This window comes from Vigna umbellata, chromosome 1 (assembly GCF_029865625.1).
Source record: "Vigna umbellata cultivar VRB3 chromosome 1, Vumbellata_1.0, whole genome shotgun sequence".
Lineage (NCBI taxonomy): Eukaryota > Viridiplantae > Streptophyta > Magnoliopsida > Fabales > Fabaceae > Vigna > Vigna umbellata.
The window spans coordinates 64336283-64357597 of NC_142165.1; the positions used below are offsets into that span (position 1 = coordinate 64336283).

At 36.1% G+C, this 21315-nt stretch overlaps 2 protein-coding genes and 1 long non-coding RNA gene across 3 annotated transcripts; 2 read left to right on the forward strand and 1 right to left on the reverse strand.

The window, feature by feature from the left end:
* Window positions 1-769: 769 nt before the first annotated feature.
* LOC148206032 (aquaporin PIP2-7-like) lies at window positions 770-2480 on the reverse strand. The gene is made up of 4 exons (XM_088104052.1): window positions 2021-2480; window positions 1365-1660; window positions 1140-1280; window positions 770-1010 (listed from the first exon to the last, which is right to left on the reverse strand). Exons 1-4 carry the CDS (start codon window positions 2316-2318, stop codon window positions 897-899), a joined length of 849 nt encoding a protein of 282 aa, XP_087960178.1. The 5' UTR covers window positions 2319-2480; the 3' UTR covers window positions 770-896.
* Window positions 2481-2859: 379 nt separating this feature from the next.
* LOC148206033 (uncharacterized) lies at window positions 2860-6791 on the forward strand. Its single transcript, XR_015785906.1, has 3 exons — window positions 2860-5314; window positions 5389-5460; window positions 6402-6791. It is a non-coding gene; the product is annotated as an uncharacterized LOC148206033 (long non-coding RNA).
* A 5276-nt stretch (window positions 6792-12067) lies between these two features.
* LOC148206034 (protein WUSCHEL-like) lies at window positions 12068-19756 on the forward strand. The gene is made up of 2 exons (XM_088104053.1): window positions 12068-17813; window positions 17904-19756. Exons 1-2 carry the CDS (start codon window positions 17540-17542, stop codon window positions 18086-18088), a joined length of 459 nt encoding a protein of 152 aa, XP_087960179.1. The 5' UTR covers window positions 12068-17539; the 3' UTR covers window positions 18089-19756.
* The last annotated feature ends 1559 nt before the right edge of the window (window positions 19757-21315 follow it).

The window sequence follows — 21315 nt, forward strand, 5'->3', positions numbered from 1 at the left end:
TTTAATATTGTAAAACTATAAAATTAAAAAATTATAAGATATAAAGGGTAAACACCTAGAAAATAGAGTATTAGAGTTAATAGCTGTTTTAAAATAATGAGACATAGTATTTCAATATTAAAATAATTCAATAATATAAGTATAATTTCTTAAACACTTCTCAATATTTAAAACACTCGCTATCTCTCTAAAACTCATTCTCTGAGTTCTTTCTCCTTTCTTTCTACAAATTTTGACACCTGAGACATCTATTTGACCATCAGGAGTTGCCTAGAAGATCACAGTGAGTCCTCCATTCTTTACCGATCGATTTTGCTTACAAAGTAAGTAAGTTTATGCTCTTTTTTCTTTAATTCTTAGTTTAAGACACATACATATAATTCCTTACATGTGTTACTTGATCTCTTTTTCTGGCTTCTTATCAATTAGTGGTCCTTACTCCGATCACAACTCTCTGATTAGAGTTTCTTGAGATGAGACATGAGTAGTACACTACATAAAATCATGATAGCTTTTTCAATCAGGTAAAAGAAGCTAGTGACTATCTTTAATTTGAATTATGAAGCATGAATCGATGGTTGTTAATATTTAAAATTAAGTATGTTGATTTAGTTATATAGTTTTAATTGTGTTCTGACGAGTGTGCTTAGTTAATTTAAATTATAATTTTTTTTGTTTTAATATTTTATAATTTTAATTTAATTTAGAAACATTTTTCATTAAATACAGTGAATTTCTTAGAAAAATACTGTCAACATGAACTCTTGTAACGAGGTTACATTCAAGCAAAATGGTAAGAGAAAGATCTAACTCAATACATTACAAAATTGTATTAGGAACGAAAATTCCTTGATTTATCTATTACTGAAAACATAATTAATTAAACAATTAATTAATTAAGTATGGCTCCTGAATGATCCAAGAGACTTGATAGCCGATGCTCTAAGGATGTATTGGTGGTATAATGCAGCCCCTGCTGCTCCAACAATTGGTCCAACCCAGAAAATCCACTGTTCATAAATAATCACCAAAATTATCAAGTCATTATCAACATCCATAACAACATATACATTTCAACAGCATTTTGTGTTCTTCGGTAAAAATCTGTTTTCATCTTCAAATAGTTAAGAAGTTTTAACCTGATCATCCCAGATTTTGTCGTCATTGTAGATTACAGCTGCTCCAAAACTCCTTGCTGGGTTAATGCCAGTGCCAGTAACTGGGATTGTAGCCAAATGAACCACGAAAACAGCAAAGCCAATCGGGAGTGGTGCTAGTACCTTCATGTGAAAATGTGAGACCACGAATTACTAACTAATCTTTTAAGAAATAGGTTTGTAACATGTATATATTATGGTGCTTACAGGAATATAGGAGTCCCTAGCGTTCCTCTTAGGGTCAGTGGCAGAGAAGACAGTGTAGACAAGAACGAAGGTACCGATAATCTCAGCACCCAAAGCAGTGCCCCTGTTGCAGCCGTCAGCAACAAAGTTAGCACCACCTCCGTACCTGTTGTAGTACGCCTTTTGGAACACCTTCGCCAGTCCAGTGCCACAGATAGCACCAGCACATTGTGCTACAATGTACAACAACGCCCTTATCAACGACACCTTGCGTCCTAGGAACAGCCCGAATGTCACTGCTGGGTTTATGTGTCCTCCTACAACACCAAATCCAAAAACATGTTACACTTTCTTCTTGCATGCATACTCACCCACGTTCCTTGTCCAATATCCAACCGAACCAGCAAAAAGAACCACGAAATTAACAAGGTTTTGAAACAAGATGGACAATTTTATACAGGAATTTTAACCTAGTTTTAGCACCCGTACAACTTTTTTTCCTTCGAATTGTGCTTATGTTTATTGAATGGCTGTTTATAGCAGATTTAACGTGTGAGCATATACAAAAGTTGTCCAAATTTTGGCTTTTTCATGTAGAAAAGTTGAAACTTGAAAGCATAGAAGGGCACAGTTGTGGTGTCTGAGAGAGGAAATTGAAAGGGGTGAGAGATGTATACCAGAAATACCGGCAGTGCAGTAAACAAGGATGAAAATCATGCCACCAAAGGCCCAAGCGACGCCGATAATGCCAACCCCATCACATTCGGTGCCACTATCAATCTGTCTTTTGTTGCCAATTATGGTGAGGACAGTGACATAGAGGAAGAGAAGGGTTGCTATGAACTCAGCGATAATGGCTCTATAGAAGGACCACTGTGTGAGCTCTCTGCGGTCGAAAAAAGGTGCTGGAGGAGGGTCATAATAGTCTTTTGCAGGGTATTCTCTTTGCTCTTGAATCTCAACATCTTCAGCCATTTCTCAAGCTCAATCACTACTATATATAGTTAGGTAACTCTCTGTGTGTCTTGTGTGGCATCAAAGTTTAGTGGAAAGAGGTGGTATTCAAGTATCAAAAGAAAGAGAGAGAATGGTAATGAATCAAATAATTTAACTGTGTTTTTATTTTTCCTTAACATAGGTTTTTTTCCGCCCCTAGCTTGATTTCGCTTGCATGGTTCCTCGCTGGTGGATTTTGACCACTAATTTTAGGAAAAATATATTTTCAAAATTTATAATTTTATTATCTTCTCTAACATAACAAAAATGAATATCAAATTTAATATAATTATAACAATAAAAAAATTATATATATTTAATAGATTGTTCTTTTATAAAATTGAACCACCAATGACTAAATCAAAACTATTTTTTTTAATGTAAATAATAATATTGTGGGCAGTAAATTTATTTTCTATTTTTTTTCACAATCTTGTTTTAATAATCATCATTACAAAAAGAAATATTTTTCTTCACAAGTGATATGTACTCCATATATTCTTATCAAACATTAATATAGATAGTAGATAAATTTTTAAATTTAAATAAGTAAGAGTATTAACAATAATATAATAAAGTTAAAATTTTAAACTAATTTTCTATTGAAAATGATACTGGCTATAACACCATGAAACTCGCTAAAATATTTTTATATTTTATATACATATATATCTCAAACTCTTATGACCATTCTGCTGCAAAGGAATTCGTTTATTTTGACTATCACATCTTCAATTACACCAAATGGATATTTAATAGATCTATCCGTCAACTGAAGCATCATTCTTATTGGTTTGGCTTCAAGACCACTAATATTTTTAAGCATAGATAAGGGCATCAAATTGATGTTAGCCCCTAAATCAATAAGAGTTTTTCCTATATCATAGTCTTCAATGGTGCAAGGAATGTTGAAACTCTCGGATCTTTAAATTTTGGAGGGAGAGTCTTCTGCATGATGACACTACAATTTCCTTGCTCCTCAATTGTTTTCTCATCTAAATACTTCTTCTTCTTGCTAAGGATTTGCTTCATGTACTTTGCATAGGCGGGAATTTGTTGCAACGCTTCAGTAAAGGGTATGGTAATCTCAAGCTGGTTGAATATTTGCTTGAATCGAGCCAAATGTTTCTCCTTTTCTTTATTGGAAGGATTTTTCGGATAAGGAAGATGTTTCAAAATTTCCTTCTCTTTTTGTTTTTTCTCTTTTTCTTTTCCTTTATTTTTTTCTTCTCCCCCAACAATCTCTTGATTAGTTTCTTTTTGTGCTTGAATCTTATCTTCATTGCTTCTCTTCTCTTCATTTGGCAGCTTCTCCTTGTAATCAAGCCCAACCTCTTTTCCACTTCTTGTTGTAATGACATTACATTTCTCCTGAGGGTTAACTTCAGTGTTGGCTACAAAATTCTTTTCAGTTTTCTCCTCCAGCTTCTTAGCAAGTTGACCCACTTATATCTCCAAGTTTCTAATGGAAGCTTCAGTGCTCTTGTGGTTAGAGATGGATACTTGCATAAACTGCTGAAGTGTGTCCTCCAACTTTGAGGTCTTGTCAGATAAGGAGGGATGTGGTTGATATTGTTGCTGAGGTGGTCTATTTGATGGCCCAACTTGTCCTTGGACCATGCTTAGGTGAGGTCTCCACCCTTGGTTGTAGTTACCTTGTCGACCTTGATTACCCATATAGTTCACCTCCACTACAATAAAAGTGTGTATTACCGAAGGTTTATTACCCACGGTCTTTAGGCCTTCGGTAATGCCTAATGCCTTGCGAACCGCATCTTCATCCAGCCATTCTCTCGAGATATTCACCAGCACACATCTCTTTTTCTCTCGAACCTCCGCTCGTCTCCGATCCACATTTCAAGTTCCTCCGCCTCAGATCTTCATCCACCAGCCACGGTTAGTCTCTAGATCTTCATTCTCCCGTACATTTCTCCTTTGCCTCAACCTAATCCACCATATAATCCACTTTTCACCGGTTAAACCTATCCTCACTAATCTATCTTCACTTTTTCCCGATTAAAACCTCTTTTCATTCCATTCCATCGATTCAATCGTGGAATCCTTTCTTTCCACCGATCAAAACGTCCCAAATCCACATCCCTAGAATCTACACCGGTCAAACCACTCAATCTACGATTTGCCTCCGTTGTCCGTCATTCGATGTTCTTCTTCTTTGATTTGCTCGATCTGTGCCAGTTTCCATGGTTCTTCATCGATCCGCCTCGACCTGGAGCTATCAAGTGGTATTCAGAGCCTAGGTTTGGCGCATTTGCACGGAGCTAAGAATTTTCTTTGCCTTTCCATGTTGTCTTCGATTAATTATCTTGATCTGTTTTGATCTTGTATTGATTCAATCTGTGCGTTGGTCGTTCTCCATTTTCTGGGTTGTAAATCTGTTTCGAGTCATTTGTCTTGTTTGTCTTCACTGTTATGAGTTTCGTGTTTAGGATTCTATAATTTTGTGTATGTGCGTTTTGTGTGCTTTGAGTTCTCTCCACATTCGTTTAAGGGTTTTAGGGCTGGCTAGGTTCAGAATTGACGACTCGATTTTGGGTGAAAATGGGTGCTTGATGGTTCAAGCGTTGGTGGATTCCGAAGGGAGGTTCGTGGATATCTCAGCTGTGTGGCCAGTACCATGAATCCTGAAACCATTTTGTGTGAGAGTATGATTTATCTCGAGGTTGAGGAATCCAAGGAATTGTTGAGTGGACCATGTTATAATCTCAACGACGGTAATTTGATTCCTTAGTATATTATGGGAGAATCCTGTTTTTCCATTTTTGCCATGGCTTTTGACGCCTATAACAGAGTATAAGAAGGATAGTTTTGGTTCTGTGGAGAGGGCTTTCAATTGTGCTCATGGTAATGCAATGAAGTTGATTGGTAATGCCTTTGGGCGGGCTTTGTGGCAGCTTCTCGCGACCTCGAGGAAGTAGAAGCTAAAGTGTATTGAGCATTTGTCGTTTGTGAATATGGTAATGTTGTATCAGACTACATAGTTCTATATCAGTATTCAACTTGTTTGAGCATTTAATTTTATTTATTTCAGAACACTGGCAAGTACTGGTTTGGGTGGCAAGCTTTATGGAGATATTGGATCACTGTCTGAATTGGAGATTTTGTAAGTATTTTATTCAGTATATTCTTTTGTTATATCTATCAAAGGAAATGATCAAGTCATAAATTAAGAACATGTTAAAATTAAAAAGAATGAGAAATTAGATAACTGTTGTGACTCGATCTAAGAACAGTATAAGCAAAAAAGGGAACATGCATGAAAAGTCCAGTTGTAATAACTTGTACTTATCTACATATATATCATCTAGATTGTCTTGATTCTCTTCTGAAAGCTCCAAAATGGTAATTTGCATTTAGCTTAATGTACAGAGGAAGTTACGATGAATAATTTGCTTTAAAATGTTATTGGTTTATATCCAGTAATGGTCATGCATTGCATAGAATACGATTCTGCAATAATTATCCCAGTGATGCAGATAAGTACAAGTTTCATTAAAATGTCTGAATCTAGTTCTGGAATAGTTTAAATCTTTTTGAGTATATCTGGGTTGCTTGGAATGGAAATTGAGAACTGGAAGTTGATTTAAATTGTTTCGGCACATGTTTAGTTTTAACATAATTACATTGATTCTTGTTGAGGAATGTTTAGAATTATATCTAACTGCACCAGGCTTAGGTGGTAGTTGATGAATAAAATCTTGGCACGTTAATGTAGGAAATTTTGGCTGAAACGTGATGTTACATTGCATTAGACCTAGGTGGTTGCTATAATTAATACCTCAGCACGTTAATCTATAAATTTTTGGCAGGAACGATGTTCCAATACTTAGGATATGTTATATTACTTTAAATTATTATATCACCTTAAAATGTATATTGCTAATACTTAAATTTATTTCATATATAAGGTTAATAGTCAAATCCTTGCAGATTTTCATAAAAGAATATATAAATATTTATTTTTTATTTTATTTATTCTAGTGTTCCATTTATATATATTGGTTTTTTTATTTCCTTAACATTGTTAATCCCTCTTATTACAAGGTTCCTTCACAGTATACACCAACAGGAAGTGATTGGAAGATAGGCTATGGGTTCCTTTTTGGTATTATGGATACTGCAAGAATTGTTTCATTTAAAGCGCAGCTCATACATAACCAACTACGAGTTTGCCAAAGTTGGACAATCCCTGTTTGGTATTCTCACTCAATTTCACCAGATAGAAGTCTTTTGGTTTTCTTATTCATTCTTCGGCGAATTTCTTTTGAAGATTGTCAAGAATGTAAATGACGATTCATAAGAGCTTTCTATTTACAGCTAGATTTTATAATTTGTAGCCTTTTTTCTTCTGGAGATATATGTATTGGAATATAAGAATCATACTTTATTCTTTGTTGAATGACAAAAAATTACATTCATTATTACCTTCTTCAAGATATATGTTCCGGAAAATGATTTAACTTGAAAGGAAATTATAGAGTTCATCGCATTACCAGCTGCATTACAATTTGCTAGAGATTTTAAATGTAGTTCATTGATTCTTTATCCTTTAATCCTGCCTGATTTTTACCGAAGGCTTTTGCCCTTCGGTAATTACCGAAGGCTTTTGGCCCTCGGTAATTACCGAAGGCTTTTGGCCCTCGGTAATTACCGAAGGCTTTTGGCCCTCGGTAATTACCGAAGGGCGGAAGCCCTCGGTAATTGTTAGCGACAAGGGATTTACCGAGGGCTTTTTGGCCGTCGATAAGCCGTCTGTAAATACCCTTTTCCGACGGCTTCTGGCTATTTCCGAGGGCTTATGGCCTTCGGTAATGCCCTTCTTTTTTGTAGTGCTCTTCTTGGGAATTTGCTTGCATGGCACACTAACTATTTACATGATCTCCACCACATAACTCACAACCTTGATGTTGAGCTTGAGAAACATTTTGGAGCTCTTTAGGCAGTTGAGAGAGCTTGTTCATGAGAGCTTCGAGTTGTTGGGTCATTATTTTGTTTTAAGCTAACAAGGCGTCCTGAGATTGTAGTTGAAGAACACCTTTTTGTTATAGTTGATCCCTTTCATTCTGCACTTCATTGTCATTAACAACCATATTCTGTATCAGCTCATGTGCTTCTTTAGGTGTCTTCCATCTGATGTTTCCTCCAACTGAGGCATCCAACATCAATTTGGTTTGGGATTCAAGGCCTCCCAAAAACATATTCAGGACGGTAGGCTCATCAAACCCATGAGTGGGCGTCTTTCGTAGTAACCCCTTGAACTTATCCCATGCTTGGCTCAAAGTTTCACTACCATCTTGCTAAAAAGATGAGATTTCCTGTTTCCCTTTGTTGACTTTTGATTGTTGGAAGTATTTGTTGAGGAACTTGGAAACCACATCCTCCCATGCCGTGAAGCTATTCTCAGGAAACAAATTCAACCACACCTTGGCGTTGTCTCCCAGTGAGAATGGAAACAGGCTGAGCCTTATAGCTTCATCAGGCACACATGAATCTTCACAGTATTACATATCTCAAGGAAGGTGGCAAAATGATTATAAGGATTCTCATGAGATAGGCTGTTGAACTGATTGTTTGCACCAAATGGATGAGAGCAGGCTTCATCTCCATGTTGGCGGCATTAACCCTTGGCCTAGCAATGTTGTTGAAGTGAAGAGGCCCTGAGAATGTAGAATAGTCCTCCAAGGTGCGTATAGCTTGACCATCACCATGACCATTTGGATTGGCGGCCATATCTTCTCCTTCCTAATAAAAAACAGGGATGAATGGTTGCTCAGGAATCTCAGGAATGAGAGAAGTTTCTCTGGAAGCCTTGTTCTCTCTTCTCCTTCTATTGTTGTTTCTACAAGCAATTTTCTCAACTTCAGGGTCTAAAATATTTCAGTCTATAATGGTCTAAAACATCATGACTTAAGATGACTTGGAGCATCCTGACCTATGATGGTCAGGTATATCTCAATCTATGACATATGATAGTTTAGACATTCTCTACTAAAATGACTCAAATAATTTTGATTAACTAAAAAACTGAGTTAAAATTAAGGAATATTACATAGGTCACTAATAAAAGTTAATTAAGATAATTGTTTGCAAGTTCAAGCTCAACCATGTAAAGGCTCATAAGTTTAGTATAAAATAACATTATTCTCAAGGTAATTAATTATGTATACATTCATTACATTATTAACTTATATCTGACGAATTCGATTGACTTGAGCATTAGAGTGTCTTTTGCAGACACAATTCACAACTCTACTCCGTTGAGGATGAAATATAGATACGAAGACATCTTACTTAAAAGATTTAAGAATAAAAAGATATTAAAAAGTCTTTACATGATAATTTCAACCTATTAATAACAAAAAAAACCATAATGTAAAACTGTATGAATATAACTTACCTAATATTGGAATTTGTCTAATTGTATTTCCTAAAGCAAATCTCTACGAATCATAAAAATATAAAAAATATAACTGTAATACTCTTTAACATTTTATTTTCGATTCAAAATTTATAATATAATCAATTTCATCCATAACTCTCAACATGTTATTTTTTTTATATATATTTTACTCTAAAATTGAACTTGTATGGTAGTTTTGTGAGACAAATTCATATATATTAAATCAAATATCTTTAAAAGAAATTACATTTTAAAAGTAAACTCCAAGTCTAAAATTAAACGCTGTATGTTATATTGTCTATCATAGTTATTGTGTATAAGTCAAATTGAAATTGGCTGATATGAAAGTCATAAATCACCTTTCAAATTACAAATTAACCTATTTAAAGTCGATAAAAGAAATATCTTCCAAATTATATAATTATAAATAATAAGATAGTATTAGTGCAATATTTACCTTTCACAAAATTTCTCGACAAAAAAAAATCTTAAATCGTATTATGGAATTACACAATCCATAAAAGTTTTAGATAACAAACATAAGAAAATTATACCAAAAATATTGTTGGGATCCACCATGTTCACTTTAAATGGTTTGTAAACACTTGTACACTACTACTACTAGTATACCACCATTAATTAGAGACAGTTTTCTCCAAAAGAAATTGTGGGGTGAAGAAATAAAAACAATAAAGAATCTTCAAAAGATGGTGTTGGAGTGCATCCTTTGGGCCTAGTGGTTTGGGCAGTGCAACAAACAGGCCCAAGCAGGGAGAAGTAAGCGGCGAATACGACGTCGTGAGGAGCGTAGGCTTTTCCCGAAGCAAGATCGGGAAGGGGCATTTGAAGGAGAAGTATTGTTCCGATAAATCTGTTGCAGCGAACAAACAAAAAGGAAAGGATGATCAGCATTCTCACCCAGGTACGAGTTCCTCTATCAGAATATTATCAGTTTAGGTTTTTTGTTTTCTTTCAATTTAAAGGTGAGGACTTTAATGGCGGATTTGGGTTTGAAATAGGAACGGCTTCTGGGAGCTTCACTGGGAGTGGTATTGACGGGGGTGGTTGTGTTTGAGCAACGCAGATACATCTACGCCTCTATTTCCCAAAACCAATCTCAGGTACTACTCGCTTATCCCTTCCTTCTTTACCTTATTCCTGTCAATTCAGTTTATCTAATTGTGTAGATGGAATCACAGATACTAGATACACCAAATGAATTCACATTGTTATTGACTCTTGATTGAATAAGTGGTGTGGTGTGGCCTGCGCTAGTTTTACTTTTAAATTATAACTACCCTTCAAGTTTGGCTGTCATTTTTCTTATATAACAGACAATCCACAATTTGTTGTGTTTGGGAAGGGCTATTTGTTTGTTGTATTTTAATCTGTAGCTTTAGGACGAACGGCAGAGGACGAACGGTCGCGCCATGCAGAGGACGAACGATCCTCGAGAACGAACGCGAACGCTCGTCCTAAAGCTACAGTAGAAGACGAACGCTGGGTTGAGAAATGACGAACGCTGAGGACTCACAGTTTAGGACGAACGGTCGAAGCAATGGAAGACGAACGCTGGATGATAACCGAACGGTTGAAACGGAGGACGAACGTCCGAACGTGCTGAAGGCTCACGGTTGAGGACGAACGGTCACAGCAACAGTGGCAAAAACCGAACGCGCCCAAAGAAGGACGAACGCTTCATCCTATTTTTTTTTTACCTTTTTTTTTTTTAATAATTTTTTATTATATACTTTTTTTTCTTTTTATATACACACATATATATTTTTTTAATTTTTCCTTTTATGAGGATAAAACAATAAAACAAATTATTTAGTCAATCCGGACGAAATTGAGTGTTGACAGCTGCCCCTCTTTACTTAGATTTTACTAGATCATATGATAAACAATGTTTTCATATTATCAGAGTAAAAGATAAGTAAAGATAGAAATACTAATTTCGTCTGGATTTTAAGATAAACAAGAAACAAACAGCGAATGAAACAAACAAACAAAACTGAGAATTGAAGTGTGACAACCTCGTGGAGGGTGTACCAACGCTACAGATGCAGTGTACGACGAACAACAACAAAACAAATTTTTTATGGAAGTAAATTTATTAATCAACCCGGACGAAATTGAGTGTTGCCCCTCTTTACTTAGATTTTACTAGATCATATGATAAACAATGTTTTCATATTATCAGAGTAAAAGATAAGTAAAGATAGAAATATTAATTTCGTTCGGATTTCAAAATACACAAGAAAAAAAAGAGAATTTTCAATGAAAAGGAATCAGGAACAAAGAGGGAATTTTTTTCATTTTTTTTTTTGAATTAAAAAAAAAATTCTTTTGTTTTGTTTTTTTTTTATTATATTTTTTTTTATTTTTTTTTAATAAAATGAACAAGATTAAATGAATGAGAAAATTTGAATTTGATTGGGTTCGACCATTGCCATGCAGAGGGTCGTTTTGAAAAAATTAAAAAAATGGACTTGACCATTGCCACGCAGAGGGTCATTTGAGAAAAAAAAAATGTACTGACCATTGCCATGCAGAGGGTCGTTTGAAAAAATAAAAATGGGTTCGACCATTGTCTTACAGAGGGCCGAGATACCAATGGCAAAAAGCAAAATTGGGCTCGACCATTGTCTTACAGAGGGCCGAGATACCAATGACAGAAAGTAAAATTGGGCTCGACCATTGTCTTACAGAGGGCCGAGATACCAATGGCAAAAAGCAAAATTGGGCTCGACCATTGTCTTACAGAGGGCCGAGATACCAATGACAGAAAGTAAAAATTGGGCTCGACCATTGTCTTACAGAGGGCCGAGATACCAATGGCAGAAAGTAAAATTGGGCTCGACCATTGTCTTACAGAGGGCCGAGACACCAAAATTCAAAAGTGCTTTCGACCATTATCTTGCAGATGGCCGAGATAAAACAAGAGAAAAGTGCGCTCGACCATTATCTAGCAGATGGCCGAGATAAAAACAAGAGAAAAGTGCTTTCGACCATTATCTAGCAGATGGCCGAGATAAAACAAACTGAAATGTGCCTTCGACCATTATCTAGCAGATGGCCGAGATAAAACAAGAGAAAAGTGCTTTCGACCATTATCTAGCAGATGGCCGAGATAAAACAAAATTGAAAAGTGCGCTCGACCATTATCTAGCAGATGGCCGAGATAAAACAAAACTGAAAAGTGCGCTCGACCATTATCTTGCAGATGGCCGAGATAAAACAAAACTCAAAAGTGGTTTCGACCATTATCTTGCAGATGGCCGAGATAAAACAAAACTGAAAAGTGCTTTCGACCATTATCTAGCAGATGGCCGAGATAAAACAAAACTGAAAAGTGCGCTCGACCATTATCTTGCAGATGGCCGAGATAAAACAAAAGAAAAGTGCTTTCGACCATTATCTTGCAGATGGCCGAGATAAAATGGCAGAGAGAAAAATGTTTGATTGTTTTGAATTTGAAATTTGGAATTGGTTGAAATTTTGAGATGTTGAAAATTTTTTGATTTTGATTTTTTTTTTTGGAAAATTTTGAAATTAAGAAACAAGGTGTTGCATTTTTGTACAAGGATTTGAAATCTTGATGTGCAAAAGAAACTTGGTTGATGTAAATTTTGTAATTTGGAGAAGAAAACTTTGATGCATGCTGATTTTTTTGTCTCTTTTTTTTTGAAAGAAGAAAATTTGGTGAAAGTATGTAATTTTGAAATTGGAGGAGAAAACTTTGATGCATGTTGAATTTTGTCTTTTTGAAGGAAGGAAATTTGATGAATATACATGGAGGCAAATTCAAAGTTTGATGAAAATATGTACAAGATGTATTGGAAGATTATGAACCTATGACATTTTTTTTAGAGTCAATTTGTTTCCTTTGAAATTATCCAATTTATGACGATCTAGACTTCCAATTTCTTTTCAATGGACGTCCAAATCCTAAAGTCAACTGTGCAAAATGAAGTTTGTGTGCCACACATTTCTTGACGAGATACTAGTGTGTACATGCTTGGTATCAAGGGTTGGGACAAAAACGTGGAGGATGATTGGAAGGATTTGGAGAGTACCGGGTTGGCTACTTGAGCCTCTTACTCCTTAAAACGGCTACAAAGGCCATTGTGAAGTAGTAGATACCCAGAAGCTGCTCTGGAACATGGTAGAAGTATTGGTATGGACAAATGTATCCGAAATGAGAGGGAATAAGTCAGGAATCAGGGAGTGAGAATATCATGTGGGATTTGCAAATTGCCCCAATTTTGGTGGTTTTTAGATTTTTGAAGTTCGGGGCGAACCAAGATCATGCAAGGCCCAACAAGGGATGCCCCAGTCTTTATATGAGCTTTGAATATTCAGATGAAAAAAATTTGAGATTTAACAAAGTTGCTCAATACTCTAAATGGGCCGAAGCATATGAAAGACACGCCTTGGTTTTGGGTATGAGTCAATTAAGCGAGGTTCAAAAAGAAGTTTCCCCCCACTCTGGGTTTACGAATGATAAGATGGACTCAAAATCATACAAAGCCCTAAAGTGTCTGCCCCTGTTTTGAGGGTGGATCCATGAGTTTCAGTGTAGACAAATCTGAGAGACCCAACAAGGGATGCCTCGGTCTTGGTACGAACTTTGAATATACAGATGAAACAAATGTGAGACTAACAAAGTTGCTCGATATTTTGAATGGGCCAAAACATATGAAATAAAGTTGCCCAAAATTGCCCCCTAGTTTAGGAATCGGGGGAAGAGTTTGAATGGGATTTGAATGTGTTCAGGAATTTGTGATGGATATGGAAAGGATTGGCTTGAAAAGATTGCCCCAATTGGCTTGATTTTCCTTTGTGTAATTTTGATCAATAGGGAGTTCCCTTCATTCGAGGACATTGATTTTTCATCATTTTTCATCATTTTTTTTTTGACTGCATTGTCGGTCATTTTTGTCTTGTCTCAAAATTAAGCTTTATGAAAATTTAAGCAACCAGTATTCAATCTGTGTGGACTTTTATTGGGCTTGTAATGTGGATTGGGCTAAAGGGTGTTGAAAGAAAGGATATAAAGGCTCAAATAAATTTTTGTGGGTTATTGGAAACAAGAGTTACCATCTACACCTCGTATCAGCTATTTGTCAAATCTGTTTTGACTATTTTGTCCTTTCTCAAATTTCATTCTTTGCTTGTCATCAGTTTGTGATTCTTTCCATTCTTGCTTCACTTTTGAGGAATTCTCTTCATTTGATCACTAAGTGTGTTCTTCTTGCGATTTGAGTCGACTTCTACTGTGATGGTAACCCTTGTTTGGGTAAAATTTGAAAAGAAATTTCTTATTGGCTCAAATTTGGTATCAAAGGATATATTTTTGTTTTTTTTTTTTTTTTGGATGAAGAAAAATGGCCACACATCATTTCAAATATTGGTTGTTTCATTTTCAAAAGATTAGTTAGGAGACAAGACTAAATGATCTCAACAAGAGTCATTCATTTTTTCATTTTTTTTTTTTTACAACGGATTTCAGGATCTCCCAAATGAAAGCCAGTGGATATAACGGAAAATCTGCCCCAGTGTAAAACTTGGTGTTTATCAATTGGGCTCAAGGACATGATTGGGCCAATCTCTTGGTACAGTGAGGGCTAAAGGATGATGTTTTCAAGCGATGCACACACAAATATCTCTTAAGAATATTTGATTTGATCATTTGATTCCAGGAGATTATGACATCCATTATACTTATTTTTTTTTCATAAAATGGATGATTTGCATCGAAAATAATTGACTCAACTTTTGCGTATTTTTTTTGGTTTTATGCATGAAGAAAAGTGATATGAAATGAAAATGATGATGCTAGTTGAAAAAACAGATTTTTTTTTGTTTTTGTATATATTTTTTTAATTAATTTTTTTTTTATGAAAATTGGGCTTTGCGGACCAGCCTAGCAACTGGACATTGCGGACCGATGTGGAAAATGGGCTTCGTGAGCCATTGGAAAAATTGGGATTTCTTGGCCAATGGAAACTGGGCCTTGCGGGTCAGTATGGAAACTGAGCTTTGCAGGCCAGTATGGGAAATGGGATTTGAGAGCTAAAATGGAAACAAAGGCTTGGGAACCAGTGCAGAAACTAGGCTTGGTGAGCAATGCAAAAAAAATTGATATGAGAAAACTTGATTTAGAAAAAAACGTTTGAAAAATAAATGTTTTTTTTTTGTTTTATTCACTTTCTGACACGGGAAAATCCAGATCGGATCGGCCCTGAGGAGAAGTATCAAAGAAGGAAGTTGGACTTACCAGGCACATTGACCCAATGGATCAGATGACCTGAGCCGTGTGATCATGACACAAGAAGGTGACCAAGAAAACATTTTTTTTTTTTTTTGCATTTTTCCAAGTTTATGGGACAAGCTAAAAGAAATTCATTTTTTTTTATTTTTTTGGTTACGAGAGGATCTCACAAGATTGAACCAGAGAAAATTTTGCAACACCACCAGACTCAATGGGCCCAACACTATTCTTCTTACAACCATGACAAAATCTTCAGACAAGAGTTTGAATCCCTTTATTTTATCTTTTGCACAAATACCTGTTCACACAAATGAAAAGGAAAAATTTGAATTCAAAACACAAGATCTACAAAGACATGCATTTTTTTTTATTTTTTTTTTATTTTTTTTTTTTTTAGAAATTCAGATGCACCAGTTTAAGAGAAACCTCATATGACAAAGGGCCTAATGGGCTCAAAAACTGTTCAGCTTTCATTTTCAGATTTTTTTTTAATTACAAATTCAAAGAAAATCACACATGACAACTTGGAAGATTGTACTCTAAAGACATTGTTGAAAATTTGCACTTTGATAATTTTTGAGATTTTTGGATTGACTTTTATTTTTTAAGACATCAAAGAAAAAGGGTCAAACTTGGACCTGAAGAAAAAATGAATGTAGATAGCGAGCCCAATGGGCCGGACAAACCCAATACCAAAGCGACTCAAGGAATTGAAATTGCTTTTTACATTTTTTTTTTGTTTTAAATGAAATATGACATATGTGAAAATTATGCAAGGGAAAAATTTTTATATATTTTTTTTTCGAAAACAAAACTAAGGAAAATATTACACTGAAAATGGGCCCAGATGGGCTCAACGATAACTATTCCTACTACCACACTGAAAAAAAAATTGAAATCTAACCTGAATTCTTTTTTTTTGACAAATCTCAGAATGATACATCATTCAACAGCAAAAATGTGAAAACAAAATGTTTTTGACATATTTTCAAAAGAAGTAGCCTCGAGAGAAAATCACGAAGGCCATTGGGCCTAATGGGCTCGAGCACTGTTCCCTTTTTTTTCAATATATTTTTTTTTAGATTTATTCAAAATGTAGAAGAATAAAGAATAAAATCGAACAAAATGGCGTGATGTGAAATCACAAACATGCCAAAATAATTCTTCACTCAAATTTATTATTTCAGAAAGAATTGGGTTCAAAGAAGGCTAACATGACAATGAGGCCTAATGAACCTGAAAAATGTCCTTTATCATGCAAATGAAAAACAATTTTGAACACTTCAAATTTTACAACACTCCAATTATTATTTCTTGAAAATTTTCCAATTATCATATTTTTGATTTTTTGTTTTATTATTTTTTTTGGTGAAATCGGATCATCCAAGAAGTCTTGAATTGGGCCGGATCGACCCAACAAAACCCTACCCGTTTTCAGATTTTCAAATTTTTTTATTTATTTATTTTTTTTTTAAAACTCAGAAAGAAATCAGACCGACACCAGACGGTTGCAGTGACCGGAACTGTAGCTACAGTGGACAAAATTTTCGCTATAAAATGGTTACTCCTCCGCGTCGAGCGGCATTTCTCGATCTGCCTCTCTCTCTACCTCTCTCTTCTCTCTCTACTCCTCTCTTCTCTCTCCTTTCTGAGCGTCTGGATTTCTGAGAGGAGCATTTGTCCCCGCGTGCCTTCGAAGGCGTCTGAGTCCTCCGACAAGCTTCTGCAGCCCTGCACTTCCAGGTAAGTCCTCTGTACTTCTTTCCTTCTTGTTATTTCTTTTCTTACTCCCCTTTAAGTTTTCCGTTCCTTCTTTCTTTTCTTCCCTTTCTGTTTTTCTGTTCTTCTTTCCCTTTAGCCTTCTGTTTATGCTTTTTTTTCGCTTTCCATTTTTGCTTTACTTCCCCTCTCCCTTTTATGTTTTTCTTTTCTGCTTTCCTTTCCTGCAAGCTCTTCATTTTCTTCTGCTTTCCGATTTGTCTGCTTTTATTTCCGTCTTGCCCTTCTTTGCTTTTCTTTCTGAGTCTTCTTTCTTCCTCTTTTTTTTTAATTTTAAAAAACTTAAAACACTTAAAAACACAACTGTCTTAAACTTAAGGGGTATATAGGCTGGAAACCAGACGTTTATCTCCCTTCGATTGAATGTATGACAGAGACAATCGGGTAGAACAACGCCACGTACCCCATAAAAACAGAAAACTTAAAAAAGAGAATTTTATTGAACTGGACATGGACAAGAAGATTTTATTTGTATGAACTGGACAAGGACAATATGGACATAGATCCGTTTAGGAACCTTTGCGAGGACCATGAAACAGATCACAAATTGGACAATAAGACTCGAAAGACCCAATACAAAGAACAAAATTAGCTTAAAAGAAACACAATGGAAGAAGACATTAGACTATGAACATAATATTTTTGTTATTTATGGTTTGTTTTGTTTTGTTTTTGTTCTTTTTATTTTTATATTTTTTTTTGTTTCATAAAACTTAGAGAGGAAAGATGAGCGAGACGGAGATGGAGAGGTACACCAGTCAGCGGTGGCGACCTACTGACGATCAGGTCAAAATGATGACCAATATCTACAACCATGGGGTCACACATCCCAGCAGAGCCCAAGTCGTCGAGATTGCGTCTCGACTAAGGGTTTTCGCAGAAGCCACTGAATACAATGTGCACTGCTGGTTCAACAACCACGGTAATCGGATCAGGCGCTGGCAGGCGGAGATAGACCCTACTGGCACTCAGTTTTCACAACTGCCACTATACATGTATGGTAAGCAACCTGATCACCTCCATCCTTTTTTTTCTTTCTTTTCAATTTTTTTTTTTTTCTATTATTGACACAAAATTTTTTTTTTGGAAGAATATGGCTGGGTAATTATGAGGGCGCCGAGGCTGCTGGACTTGTTCCCCGTTCCGATCATCATCGACGACGACAGGGACGAACGCCAAATCCCTCTACCCACGCCTCTCGCATTCCGAACCAGAGCTCCTTCGACGGAGCTCTCCCTTAGACCACCACAACCAGCTCGGGAATTCTTTCGCTGAAAATTTTTTTTTTTTATTTATTTTTTTTTTTATTTTAATGGTCTGTAATATTAACGATCAGCATTGATCGAACTCTAAACATCCTTTATTTGCCTTGCTTTATTTACTTTTTTTTTTGCTGCCTTTATTTGAAATTGTAACCTTGCACTTTTTTGTTATATCTGTTTTTTCTCTTTTTTTTGTATTTTTATTCTATGATCGTTTCAGTATATTTCAAATTGGTATCCTTGTTCAAAATTTTTCCCTCTGTCCTTACTGTAAACCTTGCTCAAATGATGAAATAAAATTAGATTTTTATGGTTTTTCTTTTTATTTTGTCCAAAGAAAAATTCTAATCGAATAAACAAAGAAGAAGAGGACTTAAAAAAAATATTACAATGAAGGAAGATAAGGAAAAATAACTTCGAAAGATGAGGACCGGAGTAAAACTCAAAATTATTTGCATGAAACAACGAAGAAATGGCCTCAAGATAAGCCTTTGATGGAAAACATGATGAAATACACGCTGACACAACTATAAAGATGGAAAACACGTCTCGCAAGAAAACATCAAATTCGGGAAAATCCGACACTGCAACATTTTTTTTTTTTTTTTAAAAAAAAACAAGAGTTTGGTAATTTGCAAGTAAGACAAGCGACTCAAGATTTTTCCAATTTCCGGTTTTATTATTATTTTTTTTATTTTATTTTCTCCACGACACCCTATTAGGACATGATTTCCAGTAAACCTTGGAGATACCAAGTAATGAAATTTTACATTAAAATTCATGGATGAGAGCGTGATATCAATGAGCATAAACCTCATAGCGAGGCAAATTAAAGCTCGAGCAAAACAACATCAGTTCCAACTTAATGCTTTCCCAAATAATCCGTGAGTCCTCTTCCCTCGTCATGGCATTTTTAGAGGTGAACTCACACCTTGCCACAGTGCTGGATTAACTTTCTTCAAACTTTAATTATCTTGAATGAATCAAAGTTTGCCTTCGCGCTTGAACCACCAGCACTTTTGGAACGATCGATGGCCATTCCGTGGTAATCACCTTTTGTGTATGTTGTATCATGAGTCTTGAGGTATTGAGGCTTTAAAGGCTCCATGTAACAAGTGGAGACCAACCTTTTTTATGCATAAGACTTGGAAGCAATGTTGCCTAAGTCATATGGATAGGAGTGAAACTCGTAGGCCTTTTCTCTTGATCAAACATTTTTCTACCCGACAGCTTGGTGGGAAGTTGAGTTTGGGCTGAGTCCAATCTTGTCTCGGAGCAGTTTCAAAGGGTAGGCCGACGGTATTTGAGCAATAGGATGTGAATGAGCTCCTTCTTCTCTCCTTGTCCCAGGCTTAGACCAGACTTGTTCACATTCGTTGTCATGGTAGGACCTTGTACGATCTTTTCAGTCTTCACGCCAATTTCAATTTTTTCTTGGATTATCGCAAGTTTGAGAAGCTTAGGAAAACACTGCTCACCATGGTCTTACAGAAGGGTGATTACAGAGTATTTAGGAATGTGTCAACGATCTCGTTATCACTCATAAGAGACTTTCCTTGAGCAACAATATCTTTCCACCTTTGGGCATATTCTCTGAATGATTCAGATTCTTTCTTCACCATGTTCTGCAATTGTGCTCTGTCAGGTGTCAAATCTTTATCATATCCATACTGCCTTAAGAATGCCTCAACCAGATGTTTCCATGAGTAGATGTGAGTAGTATCTAAGCGCATGTACCAAGTTAGAGTTTCGTCAATTAAACTTTCTTGGAAGAAGTGAATCAAAAGTTTTTCATCGTGGGCATAAGCTGCCATTTTCCTGCAGTACATGCTTATGTGGTCCCTCGGGCAAGTATTTCCCCGATATTTCTCAAATTCTGGCAACATGAACTTTGGAGGTATCACCACATCATGAACTAAACACAGTTTTTTAGCATCTTCAAATTCAAAACTTCCTTCACCCTCTATGGCTCTCAACCTCTTCTCAAGGACTTCTAATCTGCTCTTATCATCCTTAAAATCTGCTGGTGTAATGACACAAGATGGAGACTTCGTCTTAGGTTGTTTTTTCATTATCATGCTCTCAATACCTGGTTGGATCGTCTGCCTAGGAATTATGAAAGTGGTTGCCCCAGGCTCGTCTTCTACTTCAACTGCATTACCTTCGGCCTTTTGAGTGTCAAGATGTCTCGAGTCCACTCCTGAGGGTGGAGTATAATTCGGGGGAAGACCATAGGAAGGGAAAGTTTGTGCTTCTGGAACTCCTTGTTGTGATCGTTGTGTGCATAAACATCCAGGACTTTGTAAGGCTTCCAGGGTCTTTAGGACCTGTCTCATTTGTTCCTTCAGCTGTCGGATATCGGCCTTCATTCCCTCTTGAACTTCTACTTGGTTCTCCATGATTTTGCCACTGGTTCGTGTCCTTTAGGGTGTATTAGATGCTTAGCTGTATTTTAGTTTTTTTTTTTAAATGAAAAGAACACACAACGCAGTTTAAAATCTCTAGTCAGAAATTATAAAGCTGTGAAAATAATTGCCCCGGTATAATTTGGAAATTAACACGAAACTGAGTCAATAAGGTGATTCATCATTCAGAAGTTCCCAAAATGCGAGACATAGGAATTCTTGGTCAACCATCGCAGGCTTTAGTCATCACATTCTTCATTTGTCTGATCAGTTTCTTACGGCAATTGAGGAATGTTTCAGTCCCCTCAAGCGGGTTGATGAATGACATTACGGACTCAGCATCAACTAAGAACTTAAGGACGTTTTCAATGGCTCCATTGGCAAGGGAAGCTAGCTATGAGAGACTTCTCTTCCAATTCTTTTAACTTGTCCTTGTTCAACAACATATTCTTTTTTCATCTGACTCATCAATCTTTTTCCTCTTAGCTAACGCCAACATTCCTTCTAGTTTTGTCATTGCTGCTTCTAGCCACTGCTCATCATTTTGAAATTTCTTCTCATAAGTTGGGTAGGGGAAATTAATCTGAATTACAACTTGATTGTCTTAACCCTTTCTGTGATTCATTGGCTAAGGGCAACTTCCACTAACAGTCCATGATCTTGGGCCTTTCTTTGAAGCGAACAACATTTCCCCGAGTGTCTTTAACTTGATGAAACATTTCAGCGAAGACTTATTCCTCATATGATCTGCAATGTGGCGAGAGATGCAGGTGTTAGCGATCCTCTCAGGATACTCAAATTATTTTTTTTGCGCTAACAAAGGATTGCAATTAAT